The sequence below is a fragment of the Equus quagga genome, chromosome 22 (assembly GCF_021613505.1).
Source record: "Equus quagga isolate Etosha38 chromosome 22, UCLA_HA_Equagga_1.0, whole genome shotgun sequence".
Lineage (NCBI taxonomy): Eukaryota > Metazoa > Chordata > Mammalia > Perissodactyla > Equidae > Equus > Equus quagga.
Window position 1 is genome coordinate 37,054,953 of NC_060288.1, and position 23,764 is coordinate 37,078,716.

General features: G+C 58.9%; 1 protein-coding gene across 6 annotated transcripts in view; it reads right to left on the bottom strand.

Annotated features, from left to right (window-relative positions):
* Positions 1-23,764, bottom strand: part of ARHGEF10 (Rho guanine nucleotide exchange factor 10) — a 130,592-nt gene that overhangs the window by 101,140 nt on the left and 5,688 nt on the right. For 5 of the 6 annotated variants that reach the window (XM_046648440.1, XM_046648442.1, XM_046648443.1 and 2 more), the window contains one exon: positions 13,347-13,415. In XM_046648440.1, coding sequence (XP_046504396.1) covers positions 13,347-13,383 — 37 coding nt within the window. In that variant the 5' untranslated portion in view covers positions 13,384-13,415. Of the gene's footprint in view, positions 1-13,346; positions 13,416-16,202; positions 16,995-23,764 lie in introns of those variants that run through there. The other variant, XM_046648441.1, reaches the window with a different exon arrangement.

Consider the following 23,764-nt stretch of genomic DNA (forward strand, 5'->3'; position numbering starts at 1 on the left):
AGGTGGAGGGTGCAGGTGGAGGGTGCAGGTGGAGGGTGCAGGTGGAGTGCAAGTCAAGGGTGCTCTGAGAGGGGGACACTCCAGGACTGACTTCAGGATTCAGAGGGCATCTGAGACAGGCTGTCTTGGGGAGTCATCCACAGGGACAGATCCCATATGCCCAAACGCTTTGCCCACAAAGAGGCAGATCGATGGACGCCATCTATCGTCCTGGGAGACAGAAGGCCGCCCTGGAGCAAAGTAGCAGCACTCAGGGGACAACAGCCAGCATGCTGCAGGCGGGCGGCAGCGCCAAGCCACAGGGAGCAGCAGAGGTGGCTGGAGCCTCTTCTCTCACATTGCCCACATGCTGGCGGCAGGAGGACTGGAGCCTGCACACCGCCCTGTGTCTTAAGTGGCCACACTGAATGGGCGCTCCAGACAAATCACAGAAGGTCAGGCCTGTTCCCCAGGAGACGCTCTGCGTGAGCTGAGTCACGCTCCTGCACTTACACGGGGGACTCGCTCTCAGAACAGAGGGACCTGGACCCTCAGGGCCCACAGGGACTCCTCGAGAAGAGGTGAGGGCGTGAGCACAAGAAGAGACAAGAGGAAACGGTGTCACAAGGTCAGCGTGAGCCGACCTCACTCCCTCTGCCAGCACCCCAGCCTGCTCCAGGGGGACCCACGGCCAGGGGTGGCTCCTCTCCTGTTCCAGAGCTGCATCTCCTCTACCTGCGAGGGACGACGTGGCAACACCACACGCATGGAAGCTCCAGCCCTGACAGGCTGTGGAGTGGATCTGAGCCCGGTCCCTTCACGACCACTCCACCCAACACTCCAGCCAAAGCAACTACGTCACATGTGCCTTCCGTATTTTAAAAGGAGCCCTTGGGGAATGCAGGCATTTGAAGTGGAGTCACCTTAGAGCTGAATAAACACTGGATGAGAGGCTGGTCTTGGGGGAGGTGGTGCCTTTTGGTGGAGAGGCGATGGAGGGATGTGGGACACCCCCACATACACTGTCCCCCGTGCAGAGGCAGCAGAGGCACATGGGGCCACAGGAGAGGGCAGGGAGGGGGTCGTCTCCCTGTTGGTCAGGGTGGGCGTGGCGTGAGGCTGGGCAGGGGCCGTCCCACACCAAAGGACACACCCTGTCGATTCCTCTCACATGAGGGACCAAGAGGCGTCAGACGCACAGAAATAGGAAGCAGACAGGGGAGTGAGTGTGGAGTGCGGACAGAGTCCCAGTCTGGGAAGATGAAGAGTTCTGGAGACGGACGATGGGCATGGTGGTGGCTGACAACAATGTGACTGTGCTTAAGGTTACTGAAGTCTACACTTGAAAATTAGGATGGCCAACGTTATGTACACTTTATGGCAATAAAAAAAAAAAACCTTGTCGTTGATCATTTAGTCCCTTTCTTCACAAACACGCAGAGCAAACATTAGCAGTGGGTGCCTCTGGGCCACTGTGAACGAGTGGTATTTTCCACTATGTGCTTTTCCACAGTTTGCAAATTTTCTACAACAAATAAATTTCTTGTCCGTCTCACAGCTGTGTTTCTGGTTTAAGAACACGTTTCTGCCTGGCAGTCTAATCCTTGTGAAGCATGTTAACCCTCTGATGTTCATATTTAAACATAAAACTGACCCATTTCCTAGACGTCAGAAGAGAGAATCTCAGCCTAACCCAGTAAAACAATGAACCCAGGGCGGGCGCTGGAAGTCAGGGACCCGCCACCTCCCACCTTCGGTCTCGCTGACTCAGCAACTTTCTAACCAGCCCCAACTGTGCGCCAAGAGGTAGGACAACAACACGTGTCTCAGGAGGTCTTCTTGCTCCATCCTCAAGTCGTCGGTTTATTCACTGAAATAAACCAGTGAACACATCTCACAGCAACAAATCTCTTTCAGGAAAACTAAAATTTCCAGGACATTTTCCAAATACGATTGTTATCATCTCCTTAAGTTATTTTTTGCCAGATAAATACGATGGGGAAATGACACCAGTGAAACACCCTGACAAAAGTGATGGAGAAATGACACTAGCTTTGACTCAGCGACGTGACACACCACCCCGGGCTCCGCTCAGACTCCTCAGGGCTGTGACGCCGCATCCCGTGCCAGCTTTTTCTTTTGTCGACACTCTTCTTGGGAAATTATATTTTACCACTGCTGAACTTCGAGAATTAGAGAAAATGCCCCTAAAAGGGATTTTTAAAAAATTGTTTTAAAAAAAAAGCTTGACAAGGTCTGGCACAAAACAGGCTCTTAAATACTTGTGAAGGGACGAAACACTTAAAACACAAACCAGGGGACCTGAAACACAGGCTCGGCCCCGTGGAGGAAGACAGTCGTTCTCGTTTCCCGTCTTGAGGAAGGAAGCAGGCAGCAGGAGCGGGTCCGAGCAGGGAAGCAGAACGGGACGATGCCCACTCCCGGAGGCAGGTGGGAATTACCGAAAGAGGGACTCACACGCCCGGATGGGCCACAGGCTCCTGGTGGACAGGCCTGGGTCCTGCTCACCATCACTACACGGCCCTCAGTGCGAAGCCTGCCACACACACTGTGCGCTCCGTGCTTGCGCGAATGAAGGAAGGAGTGATGAAGAGACGGGTGCGTTTCCCTTTTTGTGCCAAAAACGCTCCTCTTCGCTAACAGAACTTTAAGGAGAATCCCAATCAATGAAATGGAATAATAGCAACGAAGAAATTCCCCCAAAGGTTTAAATCTTCTTAATCTACAACACGACCCCACCTGTAGCACCTGTGATGCCCTGAGACACCCGCAGGTCCCAGACAGCCTCTCCCTTCCACAGAGACAAGTACGAGCAGCTGCTGTGAGAGCCGCTCCTCCATCTGCCCCCAACGCCGTGACGAAAATACTCCCACTGCACGTTAAACAACCTCAGAGTGAGGGACATCACAGACTCCTCCTAGAATTCAGTTCGAGGGGAAAAAAATTGCCTTTCTGCATTTCTGTCCTGCGGCAAGGACCCAGAGAGCAGGCTGTGCTCCACAGTGACCGCCCCTGTGGCCCCATCAGCACGGAGAGCCCTCTCCTGAGCTGGGCCGCCCCTGCACCCCGGCTGGTGCCCCCACGTTTCCGTGTACGCCTCAGTAAGACCATATGCCTGGATGCCACTGTTCTCATATAAGTGACGGCGATGCTGAACTTTTATACAGCAAGTGTGTGCTGAGCACTTTCTCTGTCCCAGACACTCTTCTGGGTCCTTGGGGTGCCTCGGAAATCCCTGACCTCGTGGAGCCTACAGAGATTCCCCCGGGGAACCTTCTGGTCTAGTGTGGCCAGAGCGGGGCCTATGGTGAAGAGCGATGCAGAGCGTCTTTGAAAAACCTGAACTTTGGGGCCTTGAGCTTAGCTCCCACATCAGCTGTGATGGGCTGAACTGTGTCCCCACAAAATTCCTATGTCCTAACCCCAGTACTCCAGAACGTGACCTTATCTGGAAATATTTCACTGCAGACGTAGTTAGGATAAGGTCATCCTGGAGCGATGGGCCCTAATCCCACATGACTGTGTCCTTACGAGGAGGAGAAAGACACACACAAGGGAACATCACGTGACGAGAGGGGCAGAGACAAAGCTTCCACAGCCAAGGAACGCCCACGGGGCCGGCCCACCAGAGCTGGGAGACGCAAGGAGCGAGTCCACCCAGGGTCTCAGGGGAGCACGGCCCTTGCTGTAAATTATGTGGTTAGTGCCCCGGAGTGAACTGGACCTAGTGACCCTGTGCACAGCAGAGCGGAACCCTGCTCGTCTTCTTGCTCGGTCCTCTCCCCCTCCAGCACCACGTCAGACAAGGCTCTGCTGCTATTCACAAGGTTTCCACACCCAGTTTTTTCAGAAGCAGGTGGCAAGGTCCTTCTTCCTAGTCTGTCCTAGTCTGGAAGCTCCGCTGAGACCTGTCCATCACAGGTGACCCTGCTGGTATTTGACATACTGGTGGCACAGCTTTCAGCAACATGCAGCCACCACAGTAAGACAACCAACAGGCACGTGGTGTGGTTCCCTGACCGGGACATGAACCCGGGCCGTGGCAGTGAGGGCCCTGAATCTTAACCACTAAACCCCGAGGGCTGGCTGCTATCAATTACCGATGACATTAATGTCTTTGAAAAAGCTTTCGGTGGATCTGGAATTCAGCAGTCATTAGCTGGATCATTGTGGGTTGGCTCGCTTCCTGATCACACGTATGAAAGATGCAGAAGTGGTCGTGCACAGAGCGCGACACAAAGGAGACGATGCGGACAACGGCGAAGTCCCTCCCTGGACCCAAAGCTGGGCTGGGAGCAGAGCGTGGGAGGAGACAGCCTCCGGCAGACCCCAAGGTCACTGCCCGAGGGCAGGAGGAACAGCCCAGGAGAGGGGACGAGGGGCCTGGACGCTGCTCTGCGCCACCTCCTGGTGCCGACAGCAGCACGGACAACCAGCCCAGATGGCCAAGCGCAAAGGCCACAGAGCACCCACGTGCACCAGCCCCCGCGCCGCCCGCTCTGGCGCTCAGCCCAAATCAAAGCCAGCGCCTGGCTCACGAGCATGTGCCTGTGGCGGGGGCGGCGGGGGGAGGTCCTCTAGGGAGAATGTCCCTCTGGCCACAGCCCACGCTTTCCAGGAAAACCGCAGCCTCCACTGCACTCAAGAGTCGCTCCCCGTGGCTGACCAGTCATCAGCAGGACGCACCAACCCTCCCCCAACAGCAGCCATCTGCACTCGGGACTCAGGCCACCGTCCCTCACAGGCAGGGCCCCTTGGCTGACGCCCGATTCCCAAGCAAGCTGACTGCTGACACTCATCAGGAAGCGATTATCTGCCCATCAATTTAAGCACCAATTTCTAAAACAAGTTATGAAGCAGAACCTTTTAAGAACTGCTACATTTCTATTTATTGTGAAAATGTGACCACACACGTTTCAGTCTACACCTACGCGTAAGAGGAGGAAACTACCTGGGACTCAATCTTTAAAACCCTTTTGTTGGCAGCAGGACCATCTGATAGAACTTTCTGGGACAACAGAGACGTTCTGTGCTGCCCAGCAACAGCCGTGAGCCACGTGCAGCTGTGAGCACTTGGGAATGGCCGCTGTGACCAAGGAAGGACTGGTTCCTGTTATTTAATTCCGATTAACTCTAGTTTACATAGACTTGTGCCTCGAGGCTCCCACAGCGGACGGTGTAGGCCTGAGTCGCAGGCTGCTGGAGAAGGAAGCTGAGTCCACACACCCTGCAAGGCCCCCACCTGTGCCTGTGTCGACAGGAGCTAGAGGTGAGGCTCAAATCTAGTCGTTGTTGTTTTAAATGGACTTTAGTTTTTTGAGCAGTTTTAGGTTCACAGCAAAATTGAGGGGAGGGTGCAGAGATTTCCCATGAACCCCCCGTCCCCCCACATGCACAGCCTTTCCAATATCAACATCCCCAACAGATGGAGCGTTTGTCACAATCGATGAACGTGCACTGACATGTCATCATCACCCAGAGTCCATGGCTTCCGTTAGGGCTCACTCCGGGTGTCGTACGTACGTTCTGTGGGTTTGGACAAATGTATGATGACAGGTACCCATCATTACAGTATCACATAGTATCACTGCCTAAAACTCCTCTGCTCCACCTGTTCCTCCCTTCCCCCAACCGCTGGCCACCCCTGATCTCTTTACGTCCCCATAGTTTTGCCTTTTCCAGAATGTCACACAGTTGGAACCACACAGTGTGTATGTGGCCTTTTCTTTCACTTAGCCACATGCATTTAAGGCTCCTTCACGTCTTTTCATGGCTTGACAGTTCGTTTCTTTTTAGTACCGAATACTGTCCCATGGTCTGGAGGGAGCACAGTTTATCCGTCCACCTGCTGAAGGGCATCCGGGTTGCTTCCAGGTTTTGGCGATTTTGAATAAAGCTGCTCTAAACATCCACATGCAGGTTTTGTGTGGACTTAGGTTTTCAACTCCTTTGGGTAAAGACCAAGAAGTGTATGGTAAGAGGATGTGCTGTTTTGTAAGAAACTGCCATGCTGCCTTCCACAGTGGCTGCCACATTCTGCATTCCCACTGGCCATGTGTGTGCACTGTGGGCTACGAGGCCCTCCCGGGTGGGAACAAATCAGAACGCCGAGGGCCTGCGGGACCCAGCCTGGCCCCGCTCCACCGGGCTCCCCGTGCTGCTCAGCCATCCTCGGGGGGGCCGGGGTCCAGTCAGCCCCAGCCACACAGCCATTTCAAACCTCGTCTCCTCTCCCAAACCTTCAGCACCCTCTTCCTCTCTCATCATCACCAAAATGCTGCCTGAAGAAATGGCCTCAATGTCCTGCCACCAAGCACTCCCTGTGCCCTCTCGGGAGACGGCGATGACACAGGAGTGCCCTCCTGGGTCGAAGGTGGCACCCACCTTCCCTCTCAGAGGCCCCCCGGGAGTCCACTCCATCCTGCCAGCACCCGTGGGGAGGGGCACGTCTCCCCCTCGGTCCCCTCGAGGCACCTTCACGTCGTCACACGCTGTCTCCACCAAGAGAAATGGCTTCACGGGTCACGGGTGACTCAGGCCAAGGGGTCACTCTCAGCCGGCCCTGCAGACAGGCCTGCCCCCAAGGTCCCTTCCCGGCACGGCCTTCCCCTGGCATCGCTGACACTGCTCACTCCCGGCTTCCTCCCACCCAGCTGGCTGCTCCTTTCAGTCCTCGCGATAGGCTGAAGAATGTCCCCCAAAATCCTATGTTGAACCCTGACCCCCAGGACCTCAGAACGTGTCTGGATGTGAAGACGGGCCTTTAAAGGAGTGATTAAAGTATAATGAGGTCATTAGGGTGGCCCTGATCCAATAGGACCAGTGTCCTTCTACGAGGAAGACATGAGGACACAGACACACACAGAGGAACGACGGTGTGAGGACACAGGGAGAAGACAGCGTCTACACACCGAGGAGGCAGGCCTCAGGAGGAACCAGCCCTGCGCACACCTCGATCCTGGACACCCAGCCGCCAGGGCCGTGAGAAATCAAAGTCGGTGATTGAAAGCTCCCGTCCACGGTACTTGTTCCGGCTGCCCGAGCTCACTGATGAACTCTCAACCGGCCCCCTTGCCTCTGCCCCCATAAAGTCAGTTCCAGTCCAGGCGCTGTCCCCACAGGAGGCTAGGCATGCCTGTGGCCTCGGTCCTCATCCACACGAAGCCGTCAGTCTAACCCAGACCTCCCGGGGGGCTGAGGACTCACATCCAACACCCTCTGCTTGGATTCCACGCGGTCCTTCCTAACGAGCTCGCCCCAAATGCCCGAGGCGCTCCCCATTTCGGCCCTCGGCAGTGTTCTCCGGGATCGCCTCGCAGCTTGCGGTGTTGCTGCACCCGTCTGTGCCCGGCTCCTCGTCCGGCTCGGCCCCACCTCATCCATACCAGGACAAGGGCGACATTCCTGAAGTGCCAATGGGCCACTGCATCCGTGGGTTCATGCCCCGGCCTCAGCACAGACTCTCAGCTCGAGCTCCAGGCTCCAACTGCTCTCAGTCCTTCGACCACCTTCAGATCTCAGGTGAGTGGCCGCTCATTCCCTGGAGGGCCCCAGAGCTTGGACCGGGAGGCCGCGTGTCCCCAAGCTCCCTTCCCAGCCTGCACCTGCTTGTTAGTGGCCTGTCTCCCACAGAGGAGAAGACGCCACCTGTCTGCTGGCGAGTGTGCCCGCGACTCCACATGACTCCAGGCATCACCAGATGCCTGGCGTCCTCAGGGTAAAGGAGCCCTGGCCACAGCATTCCACACCCTCGCCAAACTATCACACTTTTCTGGACACACTCAGTTCATCACGGCCAACTAAGACCTGAGCTCCTTCAGCAGGCAGGGTACCAGGGATGCAGTCTCATCCGAGGGATGCTGCTCCCTCAGGCTGTGCTCCACGCACCCTTTCGATACTGAGGACAGCACCACCTCAGTCTAGGAACGACCACGAGGCTGTTGTCAAGCCAGTGCAGCCAGCATGGTCCCCAAGGAGAAGAGAACTCACGTCGGATATTTCAGTGAAAAAACAGTTATAGCTCCTCACGGTACTCCTAGCAAAACCTAAGTCGCTACAAGTTAAAACGTTCTTTCCCACTGATGCAAATGTCTGTCAGGACTCTGGGCAGTCCAAAGCAGAGGGACAGAGAGAGGAGGAGGAAAAACTGAGGGAGGAAGCCAGCATGGGGAAGGGAAGGAGCGCTCCCTCTGCCCCCAGCCCACCCCAGCTGCCCACAGCTCCCGGGAGACAGGACTACAAGCCCACGGTCCACACAACCGACACAGGGCCCTGGGACCAGCTGGGCTGGCTCTGGTCCCCCACCTCCCTGTGCAGTGCCATGTCCGCACCTGGGATCCAAACCAGTGAACCCCGGGCCGCTGAAGCAGAAGGTGCGCACTTAACTGCTGTTTTAAAGACGTGCCACAGATCAACACATCAAGAAAAAAAGTAGATGAATATTTATTTTTAAGTTCAGAGATAAAAGCCACACATTCTTTCTCCTGGGGCTTGTAAACCCATATTTGATTACGACGTGAAAGCTTAATCCAAGAGATGCTGCTGCTCCTATTTCAAACGAAGGCAACTTGCTTTTTAACTCTTTGTATTGTTAAAAGAAGAGAAAGTGCTTTAAGAAGCAGCCGGCTGCAAACCACTCCTTCAACAAGGGGCCATTCAGGCCGCAGCCTCCTTGGCTCTGGATGTCACCGCGGGTGCAGCTGCACGTGCTCAACAGTGGGTCCCCAGAACAATGCCCCTCAGAGGCCGGCTCCCCGTCGGCCCCGCACACCGCCTGGGCGGGTCCACAGCTCTCGGCGCTGGTCTGCGCTCCCCACGCGGTCAGCGAGCATTTGGTGACCGACTGTTCGTGAACTGACGTTAACGTGACAGGAGGATTGATTCTGTTCCCCAACACAACTCGCCTTGGAATTTGGCCATTAATTATGGAAAGGCTATAGCTGGCAGTGTGACTTGGAAATCATAAAACGGATGGGGCCGGCCTGGTGGCACAGCGGTTAAGTGCACATGTTGCACTTTGGCGGCCCAGGGTTCGCCGGTTCGGATCCCGGGTGTGGACATGGCACCACTTCTCTAAGCCATGCCGTGTAGGAGGCGTCCCACATATAAAGTAGAGGAAGATGGGCACGGATGTTAGCTCAGGGCCAGTCTTCCTCAGCAAAAAGAGGAGGGTTGGCAGCAGATGTTAGCTCAGGGCTAATCTTCCTCAAAAAAAAAAATCATAAAACAGTTGAGTTTCGCATTCTGAAATATCCCGGAGCATCTTCCAATGTTATTTTCAAGTCCTGGAGCATCGTCCAAATTGTCTCGCTGAGTCCAGGCCCGCTGCGAGGGTAACCCGTCAGTCCTCGCATAAGCTCCTGAGGTCCAGGCTACTCCAGTCCTGTTACTTGCACAGATGACGGAGGCCAAGGCCTGGGAGCCCACACACCTGTGCCCGGCCAGCTCTCAGGGACCACGGGTCAACACGCAAAGCTGAGCAGCCAGGCCACGGAGCCCGCAGGCTTCTCTGCTGCACAACCGGCCTCCCTGATCCCACCTGACCTGGGGACCATCTGACCTGCTGCCAAGGAAGCTTCTGGAAAGGTACAGGCCCCTGATGAAAGGCCAGGAACAAACACAGGACAGTTATCCCACCGGAACATGTGACGGCATGGAGGACAGAAATCACGCAGTCACCAAGAAGGACAGCTGCGGACACTAGGTGGTGACGTAGAAAATACTTATAAAAATTTAGCACCACGGCATCAAAATGTATGCTCAACAATTTAAAAAAATGTATATTCAAGTCTCCGATTATGCAGAAAAGAACTATGAGGAAAAGACGAGCGCGGTGATGGTCGGACACGAGCTCCGACTGCGTCCCGAGGCGCCGAGGACAGCCTGGGTGATTCGCTGCTGCACCGTGCTCAGGGCGTTTGTAAGGGAATCGTTTCAGTTTAGTGACGGGGGAAATTATAATTAAAATACGACTGAATCATCCAAGATGATGCCAGGCCATCATCCCCATCACTAATGGTCACAAAAGTTAATTACCTAGAAAATCACACAAGTTTGGCCTTGCAATTTTTTAACTACGGTCTTAGGGTTTTTGAATTGTGGTCTTCAATCCAAGGCAAATGCCACACCACGACCACCAGCCAGGAAGAGCCACCTGCCAAGGACACAACGACTATTCTTGTCTCGCGAGGACGGCCCGCAGCGGCCCCTCAAGGCCCCAGAGCTGCCGAGACCCTCCCGGGTTCCCCAGAGGACAGTTCCAGGAAACAGAGCGGTGGTCCATGCGGGGGACTCCGCTTTCCTGTGCCCAGGGTCCGGTCGCAGCCAGGACGGCGCTGCTGGCGACTGGGCCACGGCACCTGGCCCACAGACGGCCTCGCGAGACCAGCTGCACCCCAACAGCGACTGGCCTTGCTGGTCAGATCTGTCCGAGAATCCAAACGCAGCTGGAGGCCAGATCAGCACCGGGTGTCAGAGGAGTAACGGGCGGATGGCGGGGACGTGGACCCGTGGGGGCGAGGACGGGGCTCGCCTGCTGGGACATGCGAAGAACTCTGCTGGACCCCCAGCAACCCTCCAGCCCCGTCTCCGAGGGACCCTTCATCCTCTGCGCCTGTTCTCTTTTCCATCTTCATGAAGCCATGAGTGACAGACAGAAAGAGTCATGTGTATTTAAGGTGCAGACTCGACGATCTGGTCCACGCGCACACTGTGAAGTGACCGCCACAACTGGAGAGGTGACACCGCCCCCACAGGGCTACCTCTTTCTTCCTTCTCTACTTCTGGGGTGAGAACGCATAACATCCTCCTCTTAGTGAACTCCAGGTAGACAGCACTTATCACTAAACACAGTCCCAACACCTCACTCGAGACCTCGGACGCCCTCCTCCTGCTGGGTGGACCTTCACACGGGGCTGTGCGGACTCCTGGCGCCCTGGGCACCCGCGGTGACCCCCACTCCCAAGGCCTCTCCCTCGGGGCCCAGGAGCACACCCCAAGACACAGTGCCACCTGGCCCCCACTCTCCTTTCCGAGACCGAGCATGGAGGCGCGTCTGCCAGCGAGGGCTGTGGGGCACGGGTGCTTTTGCGGATCCAGGTGGTGTCAGAGCGACGGCTGAGACACCGGGGGACGCGCAGCGGGCAGCACTGGACTCAGCCATCAGACGCCAGGACACGTTTAACAAAGAACAGCAGGTGAGTCGCCTCTGAGAGCAGACAAAGCACGGCAGGAGAAGCTCGCCTCTGCCATCAGACTGTCAACACTTGTGCGTCACCCACAGTCCTAGAACTCAGGCGCAGAAAGGTCTTCTGGGCCCCTCCTTCTATTTTTTAATTTTTCCCCAATGCTCCTAGTGGCCTCCTGGCGCTCAGGGCACCACGGCCGCCCTGTCCTCTGTGTGTCCATGGTGGGGGGTTGATGAGGGACACTGTAAGGTCACGTGACTGGTGCCCCGACCACCCAAAACAGGAAAATATTATAGCTGACTGCTGCTTTCAGTGAAATGCCCGAAAAGAAGAGGGCAGGAGGGAGCCCTGGAAGACAGCTGGCTCCAGCAGAGCCCACACCCGGAGCGCCAGTCTGTCGTCCTCATGGCATCCTCTGTCACCGCCCCGGGCCCGTCAGGTGGACAGTAGGCTCCATCCCCAGCCCGCCGGCTTCAGAGCAGGGAGCATCTCCTCATGTCGAGAGCCGCAAAGCTCTCGCCTCGCAGGCACCACATGGAGGCGGACGGCATGGAGGCGTCTTAACGCAGACCTTCAGCACCGTCTCCGCGCCGGCCGCCCCGACAGCACGTCTGGCCTTCACCCGCAGCTTCTTAGGGTGCACTGGGGCGTGAGTGCCTCTCTAGCGGGAAGGTGGGTCCCGAGCACAGAGCTGTGGTTTGGGGAAGTCACGCCACCTGGTGAGGTCACAGGAGGACATGTTCCCCAGGGGTCGCTCGGGCGTCACCCCATTTGATGGGGATGGAGAGCGGTCAGTGGTGTTGGTCTCCATCTCATGTTCACTTAATCAAAGGGGGATTGAGCCTGGAGGACCCGAGAAGCTGGCGCCTCATCCACATGGACGAACCTGCAGAAGAACACACCCCAGGGCCCTCCGGCCACTCCCCACAGGCGGCGGCCCGGGGAGGTGAGCCAAGCAGCCAGGAGGTGCCCACAGAAGCAGAGCGGATGCAGAGCCCTGGCCATGACCCTGGGGTCAGTGCAGTGCACCACGCTCACCTGGGTAAAGGGCCCCAGGAGAGGGTGGGCATTTGTGTCCTTATTTCACTCCACAGACTCTCGCCCATGATGTGCAGGTGACCCTTCTCAACATGCGCCAGCGTCCCTGCCTCCTCCTGGATCGGGCCCTCACTGTGGGGCCCACACTGTACAATCCAGCATCCCCAGGGACTCACGTCCCAGGAGGAGACGGTGTCCCCCACCCTGGACACCCATGAGGAACCACTGTCCCTGCCGGCCGCCTTCTTTCTGTCCCACATACCACCTCCAAGGGCCAAGGGCACCACTCGGTGCACAGGGCAGGGAACAAAAGAGGGAACAGAACGGGGAGGACCCACTCAGGGCGGACTCCTCGTGGGCCCACGCTTGCAGAGATGGGATGTGAGGCCTCGGAACCCCCAAGGGTTCATTCCAGGCTTCTGTGCCCTCATCACTGCAGGACCAGGCCCCTCCTTCCAGAGCCTCTGGGCCTGCAGGGGACCGCAGCCCATCTGCCTTGGGCAGCCACAGACACCGAGGCAGGCCCTGCTGTGAGGAGCTTGGTGCTGACCACACACCCAGCGCCACTTTCCAGGGGCCGGTGCACGTGGTCCCGCTTGGGGCTCACAGTGACTTAGCTCACAGAGCAGCTGACAAGGAAGGTCCGTGTTTGCCCTGAGCAAGCCGACAGCAGAGGGAGCAGAGATGGAAACTGCCCTGCAGCTCGACTTGTAGGGGCCTGAGGGTCCGCGGGGCACCGATGTCAGGCCAGCTGGGGCTCAGCCTAAATTCAGGCTGGAAACAGCGGGTCCTCCACACTTTGTCACCCACCCCAGTCAGGGCTCCAAAGGATGGGGCTGAGGTAAACCTCATGGGACTCTGGCGGTGGTGTGCGCACTTCAGGGGCGCCCAGCTGGGGGCGGCAGGGGACAGCTCAGCCAGGAGCCCCCAGGCGAGGACGGGCGCTGGGTGGGGGCTCCAGACCCGGGCCCTCAGTGCCTGTGTCAGAGCCCCCTTCCTCCCGAGGAGCTCCCGCCCACATCACAGCCCAGCAATTGAGTGATTCCCAGGGTACGGAGTCTCCTAAGAGCCCCAGTGCACCGGGACCCCTCGGCCACCTGCCCTGAAGCGCAGTCCCCTCACCTTCCGGAGCGGGGGCAGGCGGCTCTCGCTGGTCCATGCTGCAGATGCTGAGGCCTCGCTCCTGGGACCCTGCAAGAAGGAGGATACTGTGGTCAGGGCTCAGGCAGAGCACGTCCCTCAACGCCCCCCGGCGCTCTGAGACCCCCGAGACACGAGGGAGGCTCATTTCCATGCACTTGTTGGTCACAAGGACTTGGACTTGTAAATCCCCACAAAATAACACCAGAGAAAACAGCAGAGCGTCCCACGGCTTCACCTCGAGATGCAGCCGCAGGTTATTCTCGCAACTGGGATTCACGTGCCGGACCTTCCCGGCCCCAGGCCCCCTCTACCCTCTCTGCCTTGTTTCACACGTTTCCTGCCTCCCCTTCCTCCCACTGAACCGTTAGCAGTTTCACATGAAGAATTCATCACCCAGGACTGAGGATGAGGCCCAGGTGTCCTGAAGCCCATCACCGTTGAGTGTGTCACAAACTCTGGGGTCCAGGCTGGATCTGTGCACGCCTGCTCTTATTTTCTTTCTCTCTTTCCTGTAGTTCTTGCTCCTTACATGTTACCACAAGGACAGAGTCTGAGAATCAGCGGGCTAACAGCTAAATCACGAGGAGGTCAGTCCTGCTGGCCACGTCTGTTTCAAGGGTCCCCCCATCAGACGCCCGCCCACCTCGACAGAATGATCCACTTTGCAGAAGCAGCCCCCGGTTCCCCAGTGGTCCCAACGAGGTCCCGGGAAGGCCCTCATGCCTGGAGCATTTCAGGCTCCGAGAGGCCACGGGAAAGCAGAGAAGAACGGTGGGGAGACCAGGACCCCAGCCCTCGTCCTCCACAGGCCCCCTGGCCCGGAGCCGGCGCGCCAGTGTCCCCTTCCTCCCCTCGCCAGCCGCCCCGCGAGTCCCTGTACCCTGATCACAGAAGGACGTGCGCTCAGGCGCTCACAGGGAGGAGCAAGCGCCGCTCAGGCTCAGATGAGCTGGCCAGGCTGTGCAGACACACCCTCCCAGAGAGAGCGGCTCTCGTTCAGCAATCTTGGGGCACCTGTCAGTACGGCACTTTCCACTCCTCACACTGGGCCCCTCACCTGGCCCCCAGCCTTGAGCACCTTGTGCTCTTTCGCACCGACGTCACTTCACCAACGCCATATGCACAAACAGCCCACAACGTCCTGAGCATTTGCTGGGGAGCAGCCGCGGTGCCCCAGGCCTGCTATGCACTGCGCTGCCTCACCCCTCACATCCTGACTCATCTGCTCACATCGTCATCCCCATCACGACCCCGCATCCCCGTCACAACCCCAGCATCCCCATCAAGATCCCGGGGCCCCCGTCACAACCCCGCAGCTCCATCACAAGCCTGGGAGCCGGGCAATCCTCATTTTCAAATGAAGAACCAGGGCTTGGTAGCACTACGCACAATAGCCAAGATGTGGAAGGAACCCCAGTGCCATCAACTGATGAATGGATAAAGAAGATGTGGTACGTATATACAATGGAATACTACTCAGCCATAAAAAAGACAAAATTGTGCCATTTGCAAGAACATGGATGGAACTGGAGGGTATGATGTTAAGTGAAAGAAGCCAGACAGACGAAGACAAACACTGCATGACTTCACTCATGTGTGGAAGGTAAACAAACACAGGGACAAAGAGAAGAGTTTAGTGGTTTCCAGAGGGGAAGGGGGAAGGGGGTGGGTGAAAGGGGCAAAGGGGCACATATGTACAGTGATGGATAAAAATTAGACTACTGGTGGTGAGCACGATGAAGTGTATTCAGAAACTGATAAATAATAATGTACATCTGAAACTACACAATGTTACAAACCATCATAATCCCAATAAAATTACTTAAAAAAAAAGAATTATCTAAGCGGCAGGATAATAGGCTGCTTTTTTTCTAAATTCAAAATAAATATTTTTAAAATTCTAAAAAAAAAAGGAAGAAACTAGCAGTTGGAGGCCTTAAGAACCCACCCGGCTGAGCCCCCTGGGCCGCTGTCTTGGAGAGGCTGAGGCCCCAACGCCGGACGTGCACCTGGGCTTGGCATCTCCTCTGCGGCCGGCTGGAGACAGCCCATTCCGTGTCTGCGCCCCGTTTCCTGCCCCAGGACCCGTCTGAGCACAGGTGACCAGAACAGACCTCACAGACAGCGAATGCTCAGGGGCAGCAGCAGCCGTCACTGTGGTGTGGTCACAGTCACCGCACCGCCACCCCAGCCCGCCCTCCAGAGATGTCGGAGACAGACACCCAGTGGGGTCAGAGGGTGAAGCGCTGGTCCTCACCCCCACACAAGTTAAGGCCGACGCACCCAGACTACAGCAGTCAGCGGGGCACACGACATGGGTGCAGCGAGCTGCAAAGAGAAGGTGCAACTGTGTGAGCAGGCAGCCAGCGCTCAGCGATCCGAGCGGACAGGAGGAGGGACCCCGCTCCATGGGGCCAACATCGAAACAGGAACCATGCTTCCATCTCAGTCAACAAACATGCAGCCGATGTCTACCGTGCCCCAGAGCTGTAGGTCCTCCCTGGGAAGGAACACGCACACTCTGGTCTGAAGAAGTCACGATTGAGGAGCCCGTGCACACCCACACGCATGTGCACACACACACATGCACAGACTGTGCTGGGCAGGCCATGGACCGCAGTCGTGCAGACACAGGAGGGCCTGCTTCTCCTGCTCCTCCCAGGGCAGCTGGGCTGTGGGGCGTGGGCAGGAAGGACGAATACGAGCCTCCAGAGGAGCCCCGGGGCCTCAGCAGCCCATGGAAGGAGAGGCTTCCTGCTCCTCATCTCCCGAGGAAGGGACTCCACAAGCCCAAGCGCCCATTTACACACCCACGGGCGCTGACGTCCGTCTCACCTGGAGCCAGGCCAGCAAGGACACGTCCACAAATACACGTCACGTGTCAACAACGCTGGACGTTTCAGCCGACGCCAGAGAAGGAAACGTTGCCGCGGCTGGCAGGCATCTTCCGGCCGGTCTCAGTGCTGTCTGGCCCTCCCCGTGTGCCGAGACCCCCATAGGCACCGCGGGGAACAGGGGAGACGACACATCCGCAGGAAAAAGAGAAGACAATGGGGTCAACGGTCCTGCGAGGAAGCGAAGAGAAGGAAGGAAGCGGATCCTGACGGCCATCTCGAGAGGTGAGCAGGGCATTCCCACGACTCCGAACGCTCACAATGACCAGCGGGCGGACTCTGCATTCTCCCAGCAGCTGAAGATGCGAGGGGCAGCAAGGGGCAGACCCAGAGCAGCCAGTGGGGTCCTGGGGTCCTCTCTGCGCTCACTTGGGATGACCACGTCCTGCCTGCGGGCAGCTGGCCTGGAGGCATAGCCCAGAAAAGGCATCCCTCCTGCCAGCAGACGCCGCTGGGCGCACGCCGGCCTGGAGTTTGTTCCAAGCGAGCTCAGACGCACTGGTGTGCTGACCTGACAGCCACAGGGCCCTTTGTCTCTAAACAGAATTGTCAGCTCAATGGTATCATTCACTCATCTTCAAACCTTCTTTTAAACCACAGTGTACGAATCTCATTAATCCTATTTGTTTGTACTTAAAATGCATAAAAAGAGCCAAACTGACTTCTCGCTCTCCCACTGACGATATCAGGACAAGATATAAGAATTGGTTGGAGGTTTGTCTGCTCTGTCGCCCGACCCTATTAAATACCCACGGCCACTGAGGGCGCCTGCTGTGAGCCGGGCGGTTCTGTTAGCTGATCCACATGCAAGCGAGTCCCGCCTGACAGACAAGGAAGCGACGGGGGCTCCAGGCCAGCTCAGGGCTCGCTCCACCGGCGGCAGAGCTGGGACTGGACCCCGTGCCTCGCACCACGGCCCGCGCCCCTGATCAGGCACGAATGTCGGGCAGAGTGTATCATGCTCTGAGACTGTTTGCCTCCAAAATCGGCATCCTCGGGAAACCGCGTTCCTGGAAGGCACCTTTCTAGGAAGCTGCGGCACAAACGCACGGGGACCACAGGTGTGTGTCCGTGTGACACACTCTGCACGCCACGGCCTGCTCACCCACCACAGACGTGTCTGCGCCCCTGGGACCCTCAGGCAACACCAGAAAACCCTCCCTCCTCTGAAGCCAGGCGGGTGCAGAAGCCGGTCCCTCTGTGCGCCTCTCCTGGTGGCACCGCCTCTGGGTCTGCAGACAGCATCTTCGGGCCGGGGCGGCGCTGGAGCCCTCTGCCCAGGACTGACCCCAGGACACAGCACAAGGCTGGCTTTCACGGCTCTCCTCCTCCCACGAGAAGCATGACATAATCCCAGCCCAGCAGCGGGCTGCGCGGACCGCTGCTGTCATCTTCCAATTTAAGCATCCTAATGAAGGATCTCATCCAGCCCTCGGGTTGTGGTTTTAAACAAAAGATGACACACTCCATCCAAGCAGCAGGAGGGTCCGTGGGCGGCGTCTGGAGGCCGAGCGGCTCCATGTCCCAGAAGGGCTTCAGAGGCCGGGCGGCGACTCAGCTCCCCAGGTCACTCCCCGGTGTTACAGCATCATGGAGACAGGCCTGCATCTTCCCTCCAGGGACACTTCCAGCATCTTGCCCCATCTCTGCAGATGTGCTAGGAGAGCCAAGGGCGGGGACGCAGAATGCCCCAAGGGATGGGAGGGCCCGGTGCCTCTCAGAGCCTGCGCTTCAGGACCAGCTTCAGGACCACGGGAGCTCCGTCAGAGTGCTTGACCAGGAGCAGGCGGGACACGCACGGCCAAGGCCCCTTCCCCTCAGAAGCAGCAGAAAGAATGCACACAGGGGCCGGCCCCGGGGTCGAGTGGTTAAGTTTGCGTGCTCTGCCTCGCTGGCCCAGGGTTTCACGGGTTTGCATCCTGGGCACGGACACGGCACTGCTCATCAGGCCATGCTGAGGCGGCGTCCCACGTGCCACAACTAGAAGAACCTAGAACTAGAATATACAACTATGTACTGGGGGGCTTTGGGGAAAAGAAAAAAAAAAAGACTGGTAGCAGATGTTAGCTCAGGTGCCAATCTTTTAAAAAAATAAAAATAAAAGCAAGAGTGGACAGAGGTGCTGGGAGCCAGCGTGTGCAGACCCTGTTCTGGCCCGACTGTCCCAGCGAGACCAGGCTCTGCGGCGCCGGGCCCGTGTCCTCGGCTGTGGACTCCAGACCACAGGGACCGCCTGCAGGCTGCAGCGGGGCTCACAGACAGCAGCCGGGAGGCTGGGCGCGGCCAGTGCGCCCTCTGCTTCCTCACGCTCAGGGGGATGGGGGTGCACTCCCCCACACGTGCCCAGCCGGCCTCCACGCTGTTGGGGTCTGGAAGGGTGGGAGGCAGCAGGCTGAGCCAGGCCAGCTCTGTCCGTCCAAGGCCCGTGCCCAGGACTGTGCCAGAACTTGTCACCTGCCCCGGGAGGTCCGAGGGCCTCAGCACCTAGCACCTAATGAGGGGCTGGCTCAGGACCCCACGTGGGGCCCAGCGGGAGCCAACGAGCCCTGGGGCTGGTCCCCTCACGTCTGGATTTACATCCAACGGTCAGGGGTGACCGAGCGGCCATTTCTCTAAGGCAATGCTGGGGTGTGTCACTGTGTCCCACAGTTCTGACTGCAGCACACTGTTTACGTCAGACCAGGGGCCACTCCCGACAGACTGCCTCCCCGCCCCCTCCCCAACAGGAAAAATGAAAAGAGGAGCGAGTTTACTGCAGCTCATGACGAGCTATTAGCAAACAGTCCTCGCCAGCTCGTTTCCAATAGCCCACCTTCAGGGGATCGACCAGAACGAGGGAGAAGGCAGGTGCGCCCCTGCTGACTGAGCCCGGGGGTGCGTCCCATCTGCTCTGAGCAGCTCACAACCTCGCCGTCTTCACAGCAGCCACTCGGCACGTGCCTCTGCTGCAAATCCAGACACGGCTCTCTCCCACAGACACCGCTTCGCGAACCTTCTCACCCGCGAGGGTGCTCGTGTGTCCTCTCTGTCCTATCTGTCTCTCCCTTTCTGTGTCTCTGTGTCACTCACTCTCTGTGTCTCTCTACTCCCCTCTCACTACTCCCGCCCTCCGCACGCACTCCTTTCTGCTCCAGCCATAAGGACAGGACGCCCCACTCCCTGGGAAGCCTGCCCCCATGAAAACGGCAATGCCTGGGCTTGATGAAACGAAATACCACCACGAATAAATCCTGAACAAGAACACGCCCCCCACGGGCCCGAGGAGACAGAATCCCGGATCCCGGGATGGAGGGGCAGCCATGAGGCAGCCATGAAGGACAAGGGGAGGTGGACGCTGGGGGTGCAGGGCTGACAATGACAGGGCGGGAGCATGGCTGCAGGAGCAGAGAAGAGACAGCTGCTGGGGACACTGGTTTGGTTGAAAGTCTCAGGGAAGGAAGCCTCAGCTCCGAGAGAGAGAAACGTGGAAAAGGGCAGGTGCTGGACACCTCCCCACAGCCGCGGGCCACCTGCCCGTCCTCCAGGCCCCTCCCTCCCCTCCTGTCCCCCAGCTCATCCAGCTCCTCCCCCAGGGTCTCTGCACCCCTGCGCCTTCCTTCCCCGGGGAATCTCTGCACCGCCGCCCCACCCCATGGGGGTCTCTGTGCCCCATCCTCCCCCAAGGTCTCTGCGCCCTCGTGCCCTCCCCCCCAGGACCTTATCAGGAGGAGACCCAGAGGACAAATGCTTCACCACCATCAACAGGTCCCTGGAAGCCCCAGTGACCCCGGTGAGGCCCATCAGCATCAGGATGCGCAAAATGGGTCTCCACAATAGAACCATCCAGTCAAAGAGTTTTTCTCAAAACTCAAAAGGACCTACAGAAAATTGCAGTTGCTTCCCGTGGTCAAAGCTTACGGAGGAGTAAGTTCATTTTGTCTTTAATCAGAAACGTCTTTGAGAAATGTTTTCACTCAGTGGGATATGAGGTTCACACAAGAAATTGCAGAGAGCAGAAGGGAGCTGCGTCAGGACGCCCTGTGCCTGGGGTCCCGCTGGTGGGCCGGCTTGTCTGTCCAGGCCCCTCCGTGACTCCCCCACCACCTGTGCCCGGTCAGAGAAGGAAGACAGAGCATAGAGCAGAGGGTCAGGTCACAATGCGACCGAGACGCAGGGCCGAGAGTAAAAGTGAGCCCCCCAAACAGTCGGAGGAGGAGGCACCAGGAGGGTGGGAGAAGGCAGGAACCGGCCCCCAGTCCCGCGCTCACACCCACAGGCCAGCAGTTTCCTGCTCAAAGGGAACCCCGACTTTCCAAATTCGCGTTGCAGAGTCGGACATCAGCACAGCAGGCCTCAGGAACAGAAGGAACTCGGGCAAACCGCCAGGGCTCCAGCCTGTCCCCGGCCTTCTTTGCAGGGGTGCCCACTGCGCCCCTGGGTGTGGGGCTGAGGGGGACCGGCTGTGGGCCCAGCGTGACCAGGGGCTCCCACGAGCCTGTGAACGTGATGACGTCTGTCCGGTCCAGCCTTGGCCACCGTCCCCCTGCGCAGGGGAGCCTTTCTCTCTCTCGGCCCCACCTGGTCCCTTCCTCCAGGGACGGGGCCGCCTGAGGTGCCTGCTCGCCCACCACGGGCTGGGGCCACACCAGGCACCACGGGGAGGGGAGCAGGGCCATGTCCAGACGGCACGCGGTCACCTCCCCCCACGGCCGGCCCTGCTGCAGGGGCCGAGGGGCAGCTGAGGCTCCCCCAGGATGGGGACCAGCAAGAGCTTTCTCGGGGGAGACCGAGGGCGGGCCAGGCTGGAGAGGCGGCTCCAGGGCAGGGCCTGGTCGTGGGCTCAGAGGGGACCAGGAAGGAGCTTGATCAGGGCGCTGAGGTGGCCCGTCTGCCTGAAAGGTGGTTCTAGCATCACAGGAAGACGGTGTCCCCAGGAGATGGCCGCGGTGATGAGGCAGAGGAGGCGGAGAAGGCGCAGGAGACGCAGGAACGCGCAGCCACCACCGCGGCCACAGCCAGGGGCTGGGCGCCTCCATGCCAGGGCTGAGCCCCGCGGGCACCCAGAGCACTCCTCGCCACAGCCCCGGACACGGGACCACCGCCCCCTCTCCCCGGGCCCTGGGTCAGTGTTCATGGGAATCAAAGCCCCAATTCGGATCCCCATGGTACCCTACATCCCACCTTCTGGCCCGGGGCCACTAGCCCACATGGCACCTTCGTGGGAATTAGAAAAGCCCACCCCTCCACCTGTTAGAAAGCGGCCACGATAAAATATGAATCCATCAGGACCACAGTGTGAACAGTGCCAGGGCGTACAGTGCACAACCTGCACAACAGCGCTTGGCACTTCTAACGACTGCTGACCACCGCCCCATCCCACGAAACCTTCCTCTGTGCCCTCAGCAAAACCCCTCCGTGCACTGAACCTTCTACCTCAACCCTCCCCTCAGGATCTGGGTCCAGTTGCCCCTAAAGACTGCAGCCTGCAGCCCTCCAATGTGGAGGGCGTTTTCTCACCCACGCCTGCTGAGTCTGAAGGTGGAGGAGGGGTCTTCTCTCTTCTCCCTGCCTCCTCCCCATCTCCCCACATCCACCCTGGGGACCCCATATCCCCTGGCGGTGTCAGCCCCTGGCTGCCGGCCATCCTCCAGAGGGCATCTCCCAGATTTCAGGGTACACACGGACCCCCGCCCAACACAGCCCCCAAGGGGGAACTGCGCAAACCAACAACCAGGAGGGCACAACGCCAGACCCTTGACGGCAGATGGAACACTGGGGTCCCCACGGTGTGATGGTCTCCATGCCATAACTGACCACAGCACGTCCCTCCCCCTTCCGGGGCCCCTTGGCCAGACCCTCATCCCCAGGTCAAGGTGAGCCCCTCCCCCACTGTAGACAGCTCCGGGTCAGACTCGCCACAGCGGACATCAGTGAGTCCATCAACAAACGAGAACCAGTCTAAGAGCCGATCCCACATGGGATTTAACGACCACAAACCTACTAGGGAAAAGCAGGTCAGGGCCTCTCTCCATGTGTCCATGAGGCTGATGGGCGACCACAGACGGGTACGCACCCAGGAGCTCGACAAGAAGTCAATCAGTGCCCTCCACAGAGCCTGCCGTCCGTGCTGTCGTTTGTCAACTGTGGCCCCGCCCCCGTCCCTCCACGGCAGCAGGTGCCCTGACTCACACGCGTGTTCAGACGCACACGTGCGGTTTCCACCTGTCAGCTGCAGCCACAGGAGCCTTTAGTCACTCTGCCCCGTCTGGTCCTGTGTTGCTGCTGTTGTCCACACACAACGGCTGCCAGACGGATTGACCCCAGGGGAGGGGCACCAGTGAGTCCCCGACACCCCAATGCCCACACAGGCAGCCCACCAGCCTGCGCGGATAAAACCCAGCGACGCCCCCGTGACCCAGTGGCATGACCCACCCAGACTGACCACGTGGCGGCATGCCCAGTCTCTGGTCTGGGACCATCCCCGTGCGTGTCTCCTGGGCACACGTCCCTCCTTCCCAGGCCCGGTCACTGGACTGTGAGAACAGCCCGGGGCTGCAGGGGTGACAAGCACTAATGCCGCAGTGACCGCGAGCGAGATGGCGCACGGCCGGCCCTGGAGGTCAGCGCCCCATGCCAGCCTGATGCCTCCGCGGCCCTTTCCAGGCCAGCCCGTCGGTCTGCCGGGCAGCTGGTTCCAGGCTCTGCGGCCCGTGGTGGAGGGGGTCTGCGGTGATGTTCCCAGGGCCGCACGATGGTCACCGGCCTCCTGTGGGCCTCAGACGGTGGCCAGACAGGGACAAGGCGCCATCAGGCCTACGGCAGCTGGGGGCTGAGCGGACAGGAGGCTCAGAGAAAAGAAGGCAGCCCCCCGGACTTGCACCCAGGGCCCCGTCCCTGCCTCACGCGGAGCAAAGCCACCTGCAGCGAGTGGTCCTCATCTCCTCCGTCCAAGCTCCTCCGGCATCAGATTCTGCTCCTCCAGACACATCTTCCGTTCGGGACATGGCCTCCTCCCGTCCATCCTCAGGCTGCCCACGCCGGGGTCCCGGCTCTGCCCTCCCTGGGGGAACCTCGTCCCGCCTCACAGCTCTACACACGCACCCGGGACCCCCGCGGGGCTCCTGGGCCGGCTCCACCCCGAGAGGACCTCACAGGCAGCACTGGAACGGCACCTCCTCCTGCCTCCCGCTCAGGACGAGGGGTCCTCCACTCCTCCTCTCTCTCCTTCCCAGCATCACCGTCAGCAAAGCCCGTTAGCGCCTCCTTCAAAACACATCCAGGATGCGACCGACCGTCTCTCCCTCCCGCCCTCCTTCCGTCTCCCTGCCCCTCTAGTCTGCTCTCAACATGAAGCCAGGACGGCCCACTGAAAGCAGGAGTCCACCAGCCAGCACCCTGCCATGGCTTCCTGTCACTCTGCACCTCACGGAGGCCAAGTCCTGCCCCACCTCCTTCACTCCCAGCTCTCCAGACCCAGGCCTTCTGCTCCTGGACTGCCGGTACATGGCTGCCCCAGGGCCTTTG